This window comes from Sycon ciliatum, chromosome 4 (assembly GCF_964019385.1).
Source record: "Sycon ciliatum chromosome 4, ocSycCili1.1, whole genome shotgun sequence".
NCBI classification, from domain to species: domain Eukaryota; kingdom Metazoa; phylum Porifera; class Calcarea; order Leucosolenida; family Sycettidae; genus Sycon; species Sycon ciliatum.
This window is the reverse complement of record NC_088646.1, coordinates 36,140,041-36,158,461: the sequence shown is the minus strand read 5'-3', so window position 1 is coordinate 36,158,461 and position 18,421 is coordinate 36,140,041. Positions and strand designations below refer to the sequence as shown.

Genomic DNA, 18,421 nt, shown 5'->3' with positions numbered 1-18,421 from the left:
CATTCCAGTCGATACCCAGAGTGTCACGATACTAGAGCAGAGTCAGCGGAATTCACGGGGGACAGTACAATCTGTATTTCCATGCAGTTGAGAAAGCCAAAATCACAGTGCATAGAAGATGGCTGTCACACAGGAAGTAACTTGACTAATTTCACAGGTCCAATGCATGACAGCCAGGGAGTCGTACCCAAACTATACTGCAGTAAAACCGGTAACTCAAGACCACCGTGACTAGTGACCAGCCTGCTACTACAAACCACTTCGCCAGGCACGGACGGTCTCACATTCATGTATGGTTGTACAACTGTGCAGTGCAAACCTCTAACCAAGGACCACCTCCCACTAAAGACCGCTTTCTCTGGGCCCAAGGGGTGGTCGTTAGTCACAGGTTATACAGCATAGCTGTTTGGGTGAGATTACTTGTTGGCAAGCTAGCAAGGACAATATCTACACTTGTACACTCAAACGTCTCTTATCCGGACGCCGCAGATATACACACACATATACATACACACACACGCACACACACACACAATCAAGCGATGAAGACGCTGGCCACGCCAGGTGCTGTTAACGCTACGTTAACGTCTTTGGTCTTTGCATAGCTTTGGGTAATAAACACTGCCTAAACCAGTGGTGCCAGAGCTAAATGTACATGTTAGTGCTGCTGTCTGATGATCGCCGAAATGCGTGAAACTTAAAGCTACAGCTCAACAGCCCTTCGCCTCCAGTGTTTGTGTATATATGTTCAGCACACAATATTAAAAAAAGGGAACCGGACACGAAAATTATGCAAATAAAACACAAAATTGCATCCTGTAGATACCTTGAAAACAAGCCGTTATATCACGGGAAGTGGGATGATAAGGTGTCGGCAACACATTGATAAATACGAAAAAAATACACACAGATTCAAGTAACAAACACTCTCAAAACAAATAATTGTGACCAGCACATATAAACACAGGCATGCGAATAAAGTGCACACCTGTTTGTTCATACGTCTACCAACACCACGCGCATCGCTGTGCGTGAGTAAATAGCAGAACACGCATCAGGTCTTACTCTGGCAGGTCAGGTTCTCCTAGGCAGGCGGTTCGACCCGGCTCCTCATTTTCGCTCAGCACTTTGACCTTCTCCAGCGCGGCCGAGTAGGACGTATTCTCAGACAGCTCCGTCTCAGACACCATTCTACGTACAAAAGCAACAGGCAAAGCAAACAAGACAAGGTGAAATCCGTAGGCCCAAGCATTACCATAGGACACATAGAAGCGCGCATAGCTCAACGCAAGGAGTAGTAAAATACCTCCCTGGCTCAGAGCATACCTTTTCTTATGTCTGAGCTATCAACAGATTATCCTACACACCAGTATCATACTGCACAGTGGGGTCTACTGCTCTTCAGTAAAATGTATCTCCAACATCTCTGTAAAATTTAGATTTCCGTAGCAGAGAACAGGGTAGTGCTTTGACTCGGATGGAGAGCCAAGGACACATTTATAGAAAAGAAAGTTCTCATAAGTTCTCATAATAAGTTCCTATATTAAACTTAGAACCTTCCAAGTTGGAAGGCTGTTGGAGTGCACATCCAAGATGTGCTAGTGCTAGAGCCGATAGCCAGTTAGTTGTAGAACGTCAGTAGTAGCGTACCGTCGGTCAGTGTCGTGCAATGTCATCGCATGAGCTGATTGTTTAGTAGTTGGTGGCGTTAGTGGACATTATAGCGTAACTTGCAGTTCCTTGGTCCTCATTCTTTTCTATAAATTCTACAAAAGGTGTCTCTAAACTGGAAACACTTGCAAAAGTCAAAAGTCAAAAAATAAAATGCTACCAACATGAATACAAAAAGGAGGTTTTAGTAGATATGAAACTGAAATACTACGATATTTCAAAAAATCTGGTTTTGCAAAAGACTGTGCCTAGCCAGGTCAAAATAGTAGGAGGGCGGGCAGGGAAAACAGTTACGACTTACGAGGTAACCCATTTTCCAAAATTGTCTTCCCATGCAAAATGCAATGTACAGGGGTGAACCCCCGACTTCACCCCAGACAAGTGTGCCTTTCTCAACCCTCTGTTACTGAATATCGACTGCATTTTCGTTGAATGGCATGAAGAAACGCAAAGTCGACACATGAATGTAGGTTGTAGTGTGTGAAGGAAGTACCTGACACGTACAGACCGTACAAAATACATGACTTCATGATAGAGACATGGCACAGAAATGACAACTAACCTTTCATCAACATGGACCAAGCTGCCCTCTTCTTCTCTTTCTTCTTCTTTCACACACACACTGCTGCCCTGCACTGTGTCACCAGCAAGCGGGGATGAATGCCCTGCAGAAGACTGGCTATCGCTAGCAGAAGTTGATACCGGTACAGACTGAGAAGAGCTGTTGCCCGTGCCCGACGACACTTTTTGCCGTTTCTGTCGTCGCCGCAGCACTGCTCTGGAGCCTGGACTGCTGGAACCTGACCGCACCGGTGTCCGAAGCACTGGCGGTCGAGCCGAGGCATGCCGCACACCGCTTGGTTGATGATCGCGGCAGCGTGCAGACAAGCCGGGCGGTGACGATATCAGCGGCTTCATGCGCTGCTGTGAGTAGGGCGATGACATCAACGGTCGCCGGGAGACAGATAGCTCTTCGCGTGCAGTAGCTACCGTGCTCGCCGATGCTGGTGATACTGCAGCTGCATGGCTATCGGAAGGACGAGGCACCGCATGTATGAACCGCGGCACGTGTGAATTCATATCGTACTCTGGTCGACTTCGTAATGGAGGTCCAGTGGAAAGAGGGTATTGCTGTTCATCCGCAACTTGGAAGGTGGTGGCGGCGGCAGCGGTTGGATAAGGTAGCAGTGACTTTCGTTCCTGCTGCCACTTTGAACGAACTGGTCCAGAACCAAACGAACGTGAGAGCAAAGGTGGCGGGGCCTGGTTACGGCAATCTTGGCTTGCAACAGACTGTGATTGGTTGTTTGTTGCAGGTTCAGTGCATGAAGCATCGAGCGCATTGCGTGGAGAAGTGTCCCGTGGTAATAATGGTCTCCGGCGTGTTCCCGCTGACATTGTCGCAATATCAATTGCATTATTCCTGTCGACGGGCTGTGCTTGTAACAACTTCTCTGAGTTGGTCGATAACCGGTCGTGCACTGAGCGCTGCATCACCATATCCAAAGGAACCTAACACAGGACACCCAACAAACATTACAAGCACAAAAACAGTATTCAGACAGGACACAGGAATACTAATAGAACGAGTATATGTACGTATATGCGTCCACGTGTGTCCATTGCAGCAGCACCACCTGTTGAATGGTGTGAATCATAGCAACACAAGTTGTCATGTTGCCGTACAATTCATGCAGCGACTATCACACACAGCACCCATAGTGGCAAGGTCACATACACATTCCATGGGCAACATCCAAGACATTCACACACTCACGGGAAAAGTTATAGAAGTGCTGAAGGCAAGGCTGCACAGTAACAGCGCTCAACAGCTAGCACAGCCACACCGAAATGGTTCAAACAGAAGCAGACTGACTTATATACCGTACTAGTATTGGCAGTACACTAGTAGGCTGCTCTAGTGCTGCTGCGTTATGCATCGCTCGCTACTTTTCGTAGTTAGAGCACTCTGGCGCTAGATCGACAAGCTACCGGTATCTTAATGTCTGTGAAGCCAAATTTGCACCATGGCCGGCAGTTCGGCTTACAAGTACTTAAAGCTCGGAGCTGTACTGATGAGGAATAGATGGCCGAAACAGCTTGCTGTCTACAACATTGGGTACGCTAGCAAACGGAATGTTAACACGGCACACACCACCCTGCTTCTGAGATCATCTACACAACTTGTAAGGTTTGCCGCAAGGAAATACTTTCATACCTGAGATGGTGCAGTGGACACAAATGGATTTACTAGCAAGCAGACTCGTTTCGGACCGGAACCAGTTGTGTAACCAGTAGCATCCACAGGACGCTTGCCATTCAAGCCGGAACCTAGAAGAGGTTGCCGGCACCCCGGGTACGCCGGGGAAACATGTTGGATGAGCGGTCGTGGTGGTTCACTGCATGCCGGTGCATGTGAGTGCTGCTGGTCTCCGCTTCCAGGGCACATCGAAGTAGCCAGTGAGCGTGCTGGCGCCGAATATGGTGACGACAACACACACACGATCCGCGGGGAGTGCGTATTGCGGACACTGTGCGGCGAGCTCAGCTGGTCGTGTGACAGGAGGGATTTTACGGTGCGCGGCTGTGACTGGCTGCAAGTAACACCATTGCTCTGAGATACACCAGACTCCCAGCCGTGAATAGTCGACACACGCCCAGAGGATTGTGGCATACTTGGAGATGCACGCTTGGTTGATGGAACTCCACACGAGACTGGTTCATTCAGGAGCGTCCCTAGCAAATTGAAAAGAAAACCCCCCAAAGCGGAACAAGTGAAAGAAAGAAAACAGAAAGGATTATAACAAGGACCATGGATTAAATACAGCAGAGAGGTGATAGAAACAACGCAAGGAAGAAGAGCCAAAACAACAGCGTAAAATGCGTGACCCGTACACATAGAAAGTCAACAACTCGTTAGTTTTTGTCCACTTGTTGTCTGTTTTTGTTGCACCGTACTTCACGCTTTGTGGGTTTGCTCACACTTACAACTTTTCCCGAATACTTTCTATGTGTAAGGGTCATGCATTTGACGCTGTTGTTTTGGCTCTTCTTCCTTGCGCTGATTGTAACAAGGAGAGAGGATAATTAACTCCAACTCAAGCTGTTTCATGCTCTAAGCACTCAACTAGCTGAAAGGTGCCTGTGCATAAAACAGAAAAGAAGTACTCTAATTTCAGAAATTTTCGGTGCTCAAAATTTCCGGTATGAGGACAAAAGGCCAGGTTAGGTGAACAGAAAATTTAGGTACAGAGAAGCAGCTCCCTATTGGATTATGTGTGTTAGTGTTTGTTCGGTGTATTGACATTTTAGGTATAAAACAGATGTACCGAAAGTACCGAAAATAAAAAGTACCGCAATCAGTAATACAAGCTGGATCGACATTTGTGTACACTGTATTCATGTATTGTAAAACTGTGGAGACAATGTGCAATAAAACGATTACTGATTGCGGTTATCAAATTGTTGTCTCCTCGCCGTTTGTTCAAATAAAAAGTACATTGAAAATTTGTGAAATTACAGTAGACAAGCCATCAAAGTCTGGCTTTGTGGCCGGATGCTGATGAAGCAAGCTGAGGATGCACATGCTCCGGTGCGGACATGTACATGTGCTACAAGTATGTGGTTGATTGAACAGAGCTGGGGAAAGTGAACGTACCGTACGCGCTCGAATACAAGCCCCCTTCGACTAGAGCCCCCTCTCAAATAGAGCCCGCCTGTCAGAGGGAATCGAAATAATAAAGCCCCGTCTCGTATAAAAGCCCGGGGCTATAATCGAGCGCGCAAAGTCCGTACGATGCAGTGCAGTACATGGACCGTGTACGGTATGCACGTGCAATATGTTGCACTTATTGCACCCAAACTGCAGTCATGGATACCTACCGTACAATGATCGAGTGCAGTCACTGCATGTACTGATCAGCAGGAATAGGGTGAAACAATTGATATTTCTATTAAAAAATAAAGCCCCCTCTTGAATAAAGCCCTCTCTCAAATATAACCCCCCTCGATGTGTCTTCTGGAAAAATAGAGCCCCGGGGCTTCTATTCGCGTCTATACGGTATCCGGTTTAATTACCGTAAAGTCGTGGATAAAAGCCGGGTTTGCATACAAGCACATCGCTGATAGAAGCCTGAAAATCAAACGGGTCAATGCATATAAGCCTGTTGCGCGTAGAAGCCTGGCTTCTATGCAAGCGCGGATCGGGTAGGTCAAGAGTGCATGCGCTATGTACAGTGCATAGTAAAACTGCCGCCATACCGATAGTCAGTGGTAGATTTACATGCATGTACACGTGTCGCGCGTAGAAGCCTGGCTTCTATGCAAGCCCGGATCGGCCGATGTGCATACAAGCCTGTCAAAAAATATCAGTGGTGCATATAAGCATGGTTTGCATTGAAGCCTGATGCAGAAAGCGGCTTATGTGCTTATAAGCCCGGCTTTTATCCGCGACTTTACGGTATTTATTTATTTTTAATGGTGTGTAGGCATGATCAGCATTTCCGTTTCTCAACACTTCGATCCAGTATATAAAATACCAGTATTCATGAGGTCGCAGGATTTGGGAAAAAGTCTGAAGAAAAATCGACTGTCACCGCCAGAACTCGAACCAGGGACCCTGGCTTATAGTCAGCGATGCTCTATCACTGAGCTGTGGGGTAGTCGTCATCCAAGCAGCAACCGTTCCACGTTTCTTCAGACTTCGAAACTCACGCTTCCTGTGAATCCAAACAGGCTAGTGCAGCCCTCACTGTAACCCACATCACAGTTAGGGGCTGTCCATAAGGCCATGGTAAAAATTATCTTTGATTCTCAAGTACGTGCGCACCGATTTCAATTTTTTTTACCATGGCCCAATTATCGATCTTTTTATGAAACTTTTTTTCGTTTTTAATATGGGTGGGTGCACCTTTACGCGGTGGTCGTTGGTGGGGAAGTAAAAAAAATGATACTGTAAAAGCAGAAATTTTCGGTGGTGTAATATTTTCGGCATTCTCCAAAATCGGCAGTTCGGTGGAGGGAAATTTTCGGTAAAACCCGTTTCCCAGGTAAGTGTACTAGCACTACATGCATACAGTACCGTAGTACCGAAATTTTCGGTAAAAAGTGTCAGCACCGAAGTTACCGAAAATAAAACACCACCGAAAATGTCTGCTTTTACAGTAGCTGAAACCAAGAGTACATGAAAACCAGAGTGTGCAGCTTGGGGCCTTTTCTGCTATGGGTGTCTGTCACGGCGAAATTCCGTGATTACATCATATTTGGCCCAGATCTAGGCGGGAAATGGCGTAGTGCGTACAACTGAGCTGCAGTTGTGCAGAAAGAGACCTGCTTGAATCCTGCTTGTACGCACTACATCACTAAAATGATGTAATCACGGAATTTCGCCGTGACAGCAACCCATCCGAGCTGCACACTCTGGTTTTCATGTACTCTTGCTGAAACATCAATCTATTCTAGCTGTCAAGTCAATATATTTTACGTTCAAGGGGGTGGGGTGGGTACCGGGTGGTGTATGGTCATAACAAAACTTTTTTCGTTCGGCAGAAATGATCGATAATGCCGGATGGCGCCTTACTTCATATACAAATTAGCGCATAGGAGCCCCAATGCAAAAGTTAATGGATTTTTTCTTTCTTTCTCATATTCATTGGGGAATTGTGTGTTGCTCCCTCCATGGGAGCTTGCGCTATTCCTACCGACTTGAATTTTCACTTGACTGACTCACGACTGCCATCCAGAGCACACGAGAGGTCCATCGAACCGTCCACTCGGCAAACCTGCAAGAAAGCACCACTTGCTGCTCAATACACAGTGTTTCGGGGAATTCACCCCTCATCAGTTGAGCTTGAGTAGGCTGAGGAAGATTGTGTCTGAAGAGCACCACGGGCTTGAGAAATAGATGGTTCGGAGGCAACACCGTTGTGAATGGCCAATGGTCCTCAGCGCTTGTTCAGCACCTCCAAGAGCGACACTGACTCACGCTGCCATCTGGTGTTCACGAGGTGTTTGTCGCGCTGGAAACGGAGCGTCTCTGTAAGTTTGTATCCTTGATGATGCTTGTGCCTGGAGAGCACTATATAAGTGGTGCTTTTCAGGCACAATCTTCCTCAGCCTACTAAAGCTCAACTGATGAAGGGTGAATTTCCCGAAACACTGTGTATTGAACAGGGAGTGGTGCTTTCTTGAAGGTTTGCCGAGTGGACGGTTCGATGGACTTCTCGTGTGCTCTGGATGGCAGTCGTGAGTCAGTCAAGTGAGAATTCAAGTCGGCAGGAATAGCGCGAGCTCCCATGTAGGGAGCAACACACAATTCCCCAAGCATTGCCGAAGTTGCACCAACCTCTTCTTCATATTCCTTGCTGTAGCAAAGCTCTTGTCTCCGTGTCGCCTATTACTAGTAGATTATTATTGATTGAACTTCTCCCATAAAATTTCCCCTGCTTCTGCTTTCTGGTCGACTTTCCATCCTCTCGGATATTGGTTATTGCGGAGCCTTGAGGATTTTAATCACACCCTTGGTGTTTTTGTTGAACTTACTCTTCACTTTAGATGATGACTGTGGACAGACACGGGATGGATGTGTCACTACTAAGAGACACTTCGTCGTAGATTGCCCAGTACTGCTGGTGTGGCCAGACTCGGCATTGTCGCAGATCAATGGCTTTCTTGAGCACATGGTCGAGGTACTAGGGATATCTATCTGCGTGACCGTCGTCCAGTACCCGGCTTAGTACTCATTCAACACACTTTTCCCACAACCGCTGATGAATTCTCCCCAGGCAGTTACTTTTGTGTACTGACAGTCTGTAGACTTCGCAGATGTGAAAGTGCAGATTCGAAACCATCCCTTTTCACACACTGAACTCCTGTGTCCCAGAATAAGATGTGTGCATTGGAACCAGCTGGAAACCACACACTACTAGCACAAGAGAATTGTAGCTTACGAGACTGGGGATTTGGGGCTTGTCTTCCACATCAGCGACATGTATCCTTTGCAAACTAGTAAACTAAAAGACAAGCAAGTGAAGCTGCAAGGAAAGTAGGCCAAAATAATAATAATCAAAATTTTAATGTCGAGAGTGTGACGTCGTAGCCTGGTATCGCGCGCAGGGAGCCCCACATTATGTGTAGGGCTCCCTGATCGCGCGTAGATATCTACGCACAGCAGTACGACGAGTAGATCTACTGTACTAGCAAGAGTCCATTCTGATTACCTTCAACCGGCTTAAAGGGGAAGTATACCCTAAAATCAAATTTTCACCAGTTGTAGTCTTCGGGGTGCTGAGTCGAATGGTCTTGGTCCGAGGAAGCTGCGACGCTCCCTTCCTACTTGAATTCCAATCGAACTCGCGCACTTCCACCGAAACTGGGTGACTGCGCCCTACTAGATGGGGATTTGTATGCAAAATGTCACTAAAAGCGCCATTTCGTTCTTATAAAAGCACGGATGACCGCGATTGGCCCATATGTTGTAGTCTTTTGGACGCTGAGTCGACTGGTTTTGGTCCGAAAAGGCTGCGATGCAGCGTTCCTCCTTTATTCCCAATCGAACATGGTTGAAGAAGCGGTCACGTGGTCCTTGTTGCCCAAATCACCTGGTCACCGCGCCAGCAGGCGACAACTTTCACACCAAGGTTCAACTCGAGTGACAGGACTGCACCCAAAAAAGGTCAAACAGGCTAGTAAGTTGTACCCTGCAGGCACGGTGACCAGGTGACTGGTGTACGCAGGAGCACGTGACCGCTTGTTCAACCATGTTCGATTGGGAATAAAGGAGGAACGCTGCATGGCAGCCTTTTCGGACCAAAACCAGTCGACTCAGCGTCCAAAAGACTACAACATATGGGCCAATGGCGGTCATCCGTGCTTTTATAAGAACGAAATGGCGCTTTTAGTGACATTTTGCATACAAATCCCCATCTAGTAGGGCGCAGTCACCCAGTTTCGGTGGAAGTGCGCGAGTTCGATTGGGATTCAAGTAGGAAGGGAGCGTCTCAGCTTCCTCGGACCAAGACCATTCGACTCAGCACCCCGAAGACTACAACTGGTGAAAATTTGATTTTAGGGTATACTTCCCCTTTAACCGTGAAGCCTGCCTACGGAACATCCGTCACCTCTGTCCCTCTATAGCGCCAGCTGTAATCAACACCTACCGCCAACCATCCCGCCTATTCGTTGATGGAGAGTGCTTGCTATCGTGCGAGGGTACCACTCAGGGTGACCCTCTGGCCATGCCCGTATATGCGCTTGGAGTCCTCCCGCTCATCAAGAAAGTTGCAGTGCCTGGTGCGAAACAGGGCTGGTATGCGGACGATGCTGCAGCCGGTGGCAAGCTAACGCCTGTTCGCCAATGGTGGGACAATCTCGTCAGCCAAGGTCCTGGGTATGGCTACCACTGCAATGCCCAGAAGTCACTCCTCCTGGTCAAGCCCTCCAGGTACGCAGCTGCTATCGAGATGTTCGAGGGGACCGGTGTGCAGGTCACGTGTGATGGTTGCCGCCACCTTGGTGCACCTTTGGGCACGGATGAGTTTATAGAACAATTTGTCCAGTCCAAGGTCGCCACCTGGTGTGAGGAAGTTGCGCAGCTCACGACCATCGCTGCATCGCAGCCACAGGCTGCCTACTCCGCCTTCACACAGGGCCTGCAAAACAAGTGGTCCTTCCTCTGCCGGACCTCCTCCATCCCGCCATCCTTGCTTGAACCGCTGGAACACGCAATCAGCGGTCAGCTCATCCCGGCCATCACGGGTCAGGCTCCACCTGGGACAACTGTTCGCTCCCTACTCTCTCTGCCTTGCCGGCTTGGAGGACTGGGTATGGCAGACCCTTGTTCAGTGGCTGAACAGTACACCTCATCCCGAAGGATCACGGCTAGCCTCGTGTCTCGCCTGCTGGAGCAGGAGTCGTCTCTTGGCGACTCTCTGACTCAGCTCCGGACGGTCAAGGCGACGGTTCGGGCCGAGAAGCGGAGCGCGTTCAAGTCTATGGCTGACGCTCTTCGCTCGGATCACCGGGAGCTGGCCCCTGTTCTCGACCTGGCCTCAGAAAAGGGTGCATCCAGCTGGCTGACCTGCCGCCCCCTCAGCCGCCATGGTTTCACACTCAGCAAGGGAGATTTCCGGGATGGCCTGTGCCTCCGGTACGGCTGGACACCTCCTCGGCTCCCAAGCCTCTGCGTGTGCAGTAAGCCGCTGAATGTGAGTCACGCCCTGTCGTGCCCGTTTGGTGGCTTCCCGACGCTGCGACACAACGAGGTGAGGGACATCACCGCCAGAGCTCTGAGGCAGGTCGCTCACAACGTGACAGTGGAACCCCACCTCCAGCCCGTCACCGGAGAGGCCTTCCGCCATCGCACAGCTGTCACGGAGGAGCAAGCTCGGCTGGACGTTGCGGCTAGTGGTGTGTGGGGTGGCCGATTCGAGCGCATCTTTATTGATGTACGGGTGTTCAACCCTTTTGCGTCTTCGAATCGTGCCACCTCCCTCGCTGCTAGCTACAGACGCCATGAACAGGAAAAGCGCCGGAAGTACGAGGAGCGAGTACGTGAAGTTGAGCATGCCTCCTTCGTGCCCGTTGTGCTCTCTGCCTCTGGTGGCTATGGCAAGCATGCCAATGCTCTTTTCACGCGCATCGCCTCTCTCCTGGCTGAGAAGAGTAAGGAGCCATACGGGCAGGTTATCTCCTTGCTGCGCTGCCGCCTTGGGTTTGCCCTGGTGCGTTGTGGTGCTATGTGCCTGCGTGGCTCAAGGAGCATGTTTGCTCCTGCCATGCCTGAGTCCCCTGCTGTGCTAGTGGCGGCGGAGGCACGCATCCAGTGAACCTGCACAGTGCAGTGATCCTACTGAGTGACAGACTCTGTAAATACTGTATCTGATGATTCGTTTTTTGTGTGTTGATTCTTCACAAAAAGTGTTATTTTGCCCGTACAAGAGGCTCAGTTTTCCGTGTGACAAAAAAAAAAAAAAAATTCTGATTACCTGATAACGCGTTAAAGGGGAAGTTCACCCTAAAATCAAAATTTCACAGTTTGTAGATTTCGAGGCGCTGAGTTCGGTGGTGAAGGTCCCATCGCCGTGCGATACGCCGTTCTGGAGATATTTGAATTTGAAATTTACCATGACGTCATGCAAAATGACGTCATGCGGCCGGCGCACACCCCCTCCACACCCTGTGACGTCAAAGAGATAGAGGTTCCCGGTCTGCTTGCTTTTCAGTGAGCGAGAAAGAGTGGCGTTTGTGGAGTTTCTTTCTTGCGACCTGAACAGTTTCAACCACGATGACGGTTTGCTGTGCTGTCGGCTGCTCTAACCAGTCTGGCAAGCCCCCTGGGACCACGGTGCATCGTATTCCGCGGGATAAAGCTCTCCGAGCGGAATGAGTTGCAGCGATTCACCGCGAGAATTTGCCACCTAAGTTTGAGGAGAGCTGTGCAATTTGTTCGGCACATTTTGAGGAGATGCCTTCCAGAGGAACTTGCACGGAGAGATGGGCAAAACGTGCCGCCGAAAGCTGAAAGCAGACGCTGTGCCATCGATTTTCCCGGACAGGCGTCCCCCAGCGAAGCGAAGGATGTCGCAGTATCAGGAGAGGCAGGAGAGAGAAGAGGTGAGTGAATGGTTCTGGTGATTTCGTGCTTTGAGAGCGTGTTGAAATTTTGTCTGTACATCGCGAGTTGGAGAGGGCAGTTTCACCCACAGTGTTGAGTACATCGTATACTTGTAGAGAAAATTATTTACAGATACCGGTACAAAGCTGTTTGCAGTGTGTTGATTGCAAGGTACTGAATGAAGACAGAAGATCGTGCAATATATTTTTGTTTTATTTCAATTCAAGTTTTACATGTCGTGAAAAGGCATACAGTGGTCACTAGCTCTGTCCTCTGCTTGGTAAGTTTCAATTCCAAGAAAGTCTTTATTGTGTTGCATTGTCACTGTTATCTGCGTGTATTTTGCGAGTATGATCCTAGCTCAAGCCTATTCTGAGCCGTATGCCGCAGCTTTTCGGTCTCCAGTTGCATGCGCATTGAGTCCAGACGATGGCATGATATCTGCTGATGCGTGCACACAGACCCCCGTCAGCACACGGGAAATTTAGAGGTGATGTTATGGTACCCACTGTGTAGATCAAATCCACACGTACATATGCTTGCAACACTGGCAGTACATTTTCATGACTATTCTTTTGCTATAAACACACACACGTGCGGGCGTGCGCGCGCGCGCACACACACACACACACACACACACACCTTTGACGCCAATCGCCGGAGGCAATGATGGCAATGCTACGGCAGAAGCCATAGCAACTTGTGCTGGAATTGCACCATTCAACAGCTTGCAAGGCTGAAGAATTGACCGTCACAATTCAGCCTGGTCTACACCATACAGCTACACACACACACACACACACACACACACACACACACACACACACACACACGTGCAAGCACCTGGCTGACTACAAATAGTGACAGCTTATGATTGCTTTGCCGTTTGTCCATTATGCAGGTGTTCCACCGGACTCCTTGGCCAAGTTTTCCGAACATCAGCCATATGTATTGTCGGTATGCTGCGTAACGGTGCGAGCTGCTTTGGGGAACAAGGGAGTAGATCTTCCTGCTGTTAGTCTCACATGTCAACGTACATTTCAGTGCAACAGCAGCACACTACAACAACAAATTTTTGAAGAAGTATACAAGCCAATATCCTGGTTATATTTTTGCACCATGGAACAGTATTTTTAAAATTTTGATGAGAAAATACAGTTCTCCGATGCAAAATCGACGACAATATTACACTATTAGCACGTACCGGTTTCCAAACTCAGATGGCTTCGATCCGGCCTGCTGATGGATCTTGCCCAAATAGCCACGCAGTACAATGTACAGTGCGTGCTGGTTGCTGCAGCCTTCCTCGAACTGTGAGGTGCAAGTAATGCAGCCAGACTCAGTAACCAATCCGCGGCTGCCGATTCCGGAACATCTTTGCAGCAAATGCAGTCGTTCCGCAATAATTGAACGACGCATTTGCCACATTCATAGCAGGACGTATTGCCAACGCGATCGGCAGGTGGCCAGCAGTCCTCTAAGCAAGCAGCAGGGTCAGTGTCGGCAGCAGCCGCTGCAGTTTCGTCAGCATTTACACCAACTTGCTCCGCACTCGCCATCTGCATGATCTCATCCTCGGTATACTCCGGTTCCTTCGCTGGCGTCCAACTCGCTCTCCTCGGAGTCACTGTCATCTCCTGACAAGGAGGTAGACCTACCCTGAATCGTCTCCGCTCTGAGCCTCATACTGCTTGACTTTCCGCATTGCCATTGGACATTCACGACTTCACTTTCCAAGTTCTCCGTCCAACTCCAAGTAAAAGTTCCGAGCTCCAGGAGCTCCTCTATCTCTTTGACGTCACAGATTCGTGACGCCATGGCGGCGCCAAAAACCGGGGATCAAAGTGATATTTCAGTTGCGTATATCTCCGGTTATAGTCACCGGATGGAGACGAGACATACACCAATCGACTCAGCTGATTTTTCCCAATAACATATCTGATTTTGATTTTAGGGTGAACTTCCCCTTTAACGGGTTATGGACTCTTGGTACTACACTGTACAGCTGTAGTACTAAAATTATAGTGATCACCCCAAATCAAGACTTTTTTATTTTCCGTGGCGGGAAATCGAGCTTTTCCAGGTATCTACAGCCTGTAGTCTATTCAACGCTGAGAATTTCCAACTAAAGTCCGGCTTTGCCTTTGGTCCTCTGCATGCCACCGCGCGACCTATCCTTTGAAGGAGAATGCTGAAACCAGTTGAGTTGGTTGCTCTTCAGGACAGTAGTTCTTTCTCTATCGTATACATATTTTTGTATGTCGACACATGCCGTATGCGACGACGTAGACACTTCTCAACACTTGAGTGACTTGAATTTGGGCCAACCATGTTGACCGAATGTCATTGGACCGTGGAGTCGAGTAGAGGGCTCAGGCTCGATCGGCACAACGGGTACGTATAGAACAAGGGTAGGGCTAATGTCGTAATGATATATCAAGTTGTTTGCTGTGCACAACCTTGGGGCGGAATTTGGCACGAAATTCTCTGCTCGCCAACTGTTGAGTATACCATGCAATACGTAGGTTTAAACTCATGTTACAGCGCTATCAGTATCACGGTTGCAACCCTCTTTCAAATGGTGACATAGCCGGCCAACAACCACATAATCCGTATCAAATCTTGCCCCTTGTTTTCTTTCTAAGTGTGAAAAATAGAAATGGCACCAGTCCTAATCATTGGAAAATGCAAATCACGGTCTATTATCGTCACATCGTAGTGCCATGCAGCCTGGTAGTGCATTTGGAGCAGGAACGTGAATGGTAGCTGCGGTGGTGAACACATGAGCTGGTGACAACCATCGTCGTCTTGTTGGTTTGTGTTGTCTCCAGTTCATTGCAGGTTGAGTGAGGAATGAACGTCTACTCTTTCTTTCCCAAACTGGCTGGGCACACGCCAATGAGACGGAAGCTAGTGCCAAACCAGTCCTTGGAAGTTTTGTTGTGCTGCTGGACTTTCAATCATCATGTAAAGTATATTCCGGTTTCTGAGTCTTCGTGTGAACCTGAAGAGCTACACTGTGTAGAGATGTTGGAAGTTTATCCTGATCACGACACTGCACCAAGTACAAGCACTTCCTCGGCACTGCCTGAGCCCTGTTCTCTGTTTCCTGTGACCAGGAGAAGCAACTAGAAATTTGGAGCTTGACCTGGAACGCTGGTGCTCTCTCTCTCTCTCTCTCTCTCTCTCTCTCTCTCTCTCTCTCTCTCTCTCTCTCTCTCTCTCTCTCTCTCTCTCCTCTCTCTCTCTCTCCCTCTCTCTCCCTCTCTCTCTCTCTCTCTCTCTCTCTCTCTCTCTCTCTCTCTCTCTCTCTCTCTCTCTCTCTCTCCGTCACGTTCTGCCACTGTCCGAAACCGGTGCATGTGCTAGCATGTCGAAGCGCATTGTGTCTGAGTCACGCACTCTCCTGCTCCTCCCTCATATGCCCAAGACAGTATGACCAACTGTGAATACAGTTCATGCCCACATGTGAACTTGTGTGATTCTCTTGTAGTAAGCTGCCACATGTGTACTTGCACGTGTTGTGCACATGTGTGTGTGCACGCGCGCGCGCGTGTGTGTGTATCTATGGGACTGCGTTCTCCTATTCTCTCTCCGTTGCCCCTCCGAGGCCCACGCAACCCTTGTGGCAGTGGCTCGACAGCACAGGGCAGGTGTGTGTGCGCGCGCGTGCATGTGTGTATGTGGGTGGGTGCGCGCGCGTGTGCATGCGCATGTGTGGGTGTGCGCGCGTGCATGCAGATGTGTGGGTGTGGGTGTGTGCGCACGCTGATGCTCAGCTCTAAAGAATTATGTCCGTGTGCGTAGCCAGTGTATGGTGGCAACATAGCCTTCCTTCATGTATATGTGTATGCGCATACTATTTGGGATGCTTTTCTGTTTTTGGTTGGATCCAGTTACATAGTCTTCTGTTCAATTATTTTTGTTTATACAGCTGCTGTATTTGTGGTGCAATTTTATGTCTTTCTGCTGGTCAATTTGTCGTCTTGATGGTGTACTAATGCTGATATACATAGAAAATATTACCCTCAGAAAGTGTGCTCGTTGTGAAGTTGTCCTTCTTTGGGCTCAAACCATTGCTCGTGTATAGGTAGATACATATCAGTGGGTTCGATTGGTGGCGAGAGGTCAGCCTAAATTGTTTGGGGCGGAATTCGGCACGAAATCCACGCTGAGTACTTTTTGACGACGAGTTGCGTCGGTCTTGAAAACTCTGGCGAGAAAGCGAGGAAAATGATGTCGCTTGGAGCTTTCCGCGAAACTTAGGGCAGCTAATGCCCGCACCTTCCCAAACATTGCCTCGGAACAAGACGATACCACCAGGGAAGCTCTTGTGAGCAAGGGATAAAATAGTCTCTTTTTGGCGATATTGAGCTGAGTTTCAAATTTCCCGGGCCTGGTGTCGGATTTGGAAAATAAAAGTGCAACTTTTAGGGCTCTTTTCGGTGCTGGCGCTTCGCGCCTGTGCATGCATGCATGCTGTGCTAGCGCGAGCGCATATATAGCATGCACGCTCCGACTCCGCAATGCAATGCGATCATTCCTTGGGAAAAAAAATCACTTCGGTGCATGGTCGTTTGTCTCCAAGATTTTGCTGAAGAAAGATGGAGCCAGTAACTAGAGTTTCAAAGCCGTAGCTCGTTTCAAGTCGCCTAGATTTGTCTACGCTCTGCTGGATTCCATCACTCAACAGGGCCTAGGGCCAGTACGGCAGTAGGGGACTGAGCTGAGAGTCACTGTCTTCCTTTGTGGATATAAAATTAATAGCTTACAGGTATTTTTTGTGAAGCCAGAGTTCAAATATTCTATTGTAGCGACCTGGCGAAGATGATGGAGGATGCTCAGGCTTCTTCTGGGCCAATTCCGGACGGTTACTACTGCGTTGAGCTAAATAAAACAGCCTGGATAGTACCTGTGCGGTATCAACAGCTCAATCCTCTCGGCTCCGGCGCTTACGGTCAAGTTGTGTACGGAAATCTCGATTGTTTCTTTTCCTGTCGAGTGCACTGCCCTGATGGCCGCATATGTGTGTACGGTATATTGTATTTGTGTTGATGGCCTTCAGCTCAGCACATGACGCAACATTGAAAAGGCCCGTGGCGATAAAGAAACTGGCGAGGCCCTTCCAGACACATGTCCATGCGAAGAGGACATACCGGGAACTTCGCCTGTTGACCCACATGAGGCACGAAAACGTGAGCGAATTTGCTTTCGAAGTGGTCTTGTACGATAGGTGAACAGTGTAATGTGTACATAACCCCTTTGCTGTGCAATGCATGTACCGGTAATTCGAACCCCAAAATGCCAGGGAAAAACTTTCTAATTATTCGGACATTCTACTTATCCAAACACTTATCCAAACATGTACCCTGAACACATCATGTGTGCCAAACCGCTCGCATTGTCACGCAGAGTTGCGCTATGCACCTTACATTACAGAAGTGCCGCACAACGTAATTACCGTATTTCCCCGATTATATGTCGCACCTTTTTACACTAAAATTCAGGGTAAAAAAAGGGGGTGCAACTTACAATCGAGCATGCCTTACTACTGAAGTGAATATATCGCAACAATATTGCTCAAACCTGAAAATGAGGGTGCGACTTATAATCGGGGAAATACGGTACGTTGGTAAAAACACGTAATCAGACTCGGGTGGAGAGCCAAGAATTAATTTATAAGAAGAAAAGAGGACCAACGAGCTACAAGTTACGCTACATTATCCACTAACACCACCAGTTACTTTACAATCAGCTCATGTGAGAACATTTCACGACACTGACCAACGGTACTGACGTTCTACACCTAAGTGGCAAACAGCTCTAGCACATCTCGGATGCGCAGTCCAACAGCCTTCCAGCTTGGAAGGTTCTAAGTTAGGCTGTCATCACACCATGGTACAAAGCGCTGCGTCTACGTCCACGTAAGGAGTTTTTGGTCGGTTGTCATGATGATCCGTATACTGGGTGAAAACGGGAGCAGGAAACGGGAGACATAGACGTGGTATGGAGAGGGGGCTATACGACTTTTCGTATGAACATGCGTGTCTCCCCCAGCCTTTTTCAGAGCGACCCTGCACTTCGATGTACGTGCGTTCAAATTTCTCCAAAAACCTGACTGCGTGTGCGCGTCAAGAA

At 48.6% G+C, this 18,421-nt stretch overlaps 2 protein-coding genes and 1 long non-coding RNA gene across 4 annotated transcripts in view; 2 read left to right on the top strand and 1 right to left on the bottom strand.

Annotated features, from left to right (window-relative positions):
* Positions 1-547: 547 nt before the first annotated feature.
* On the bottom strand, positions 548-8,721 carry LOC135815945 (uncharacterized). 2 transcript variants are annotated; one of them, XM_065329300.1, is made up of 4 exons: positions 8,619-8,721; positions 3,890-4,407; positions 2,234-3,183; positions 548-1,191 (listed from the first exon to the last, which is right to left on the bottom strand). In XM_065329300.1, the coding sequence occupies exons 2-4, from the start codon at positions 4,343-4,345 to the stop codon at positions 1,062-1,064; spliced, it is 1,536 nt and encodes a 511-aa protein (XP_065185372.1). In that variant the 5' UTR covers positions 4,346-4,407; positions 8,619-8,721; the 3' UTR covers positions 548-1,061. The 2 variants fall into 2 exon arrangements, with proteins under 2 accessions (XP_065185372.1, XP_065185371.1); XM_065329299.1 differs by having other exon boundaries at positions 8,212-8,709.
* Positions 8,722-14,404: 5,683 nt separating this feature from the next.
* LOC135815948 (uncharacterized) lies at positions 14,405-16,318 on the top strand. The gene is made up of 2 exons (XR_010553334.1): positions 14,405-14,677; positions 15,115-16,318. It is a non-coding gene; the product is annotated as an uncharacterized LOC135815948 (long non-coding RNA).
* A 493-nt stretch (positions 16,319-16,811) lies between these two features.
* Positions 16,812-18,421, top strand: part of LOC135815941 (mitogen-activated protein kinase 14B-like) — a 36,238-nt gene continuing 34,628 nt past the window's right edge. The window contains exons 1-2 of the mRNA XM_065329297.1: positions 16,812-17,250; positions 17,349-17,478. Coding sequence (XP_065185369.1) covers positions 17,111-17,250; positions 17,349-17,478 — 270 coding nt within the window. The 5' untranslated portion in view covers positions 16,812-17,110. The remainder of the gene's footprint in view (positions 17,251-17,348; positions 17,479-18,421) is intronic.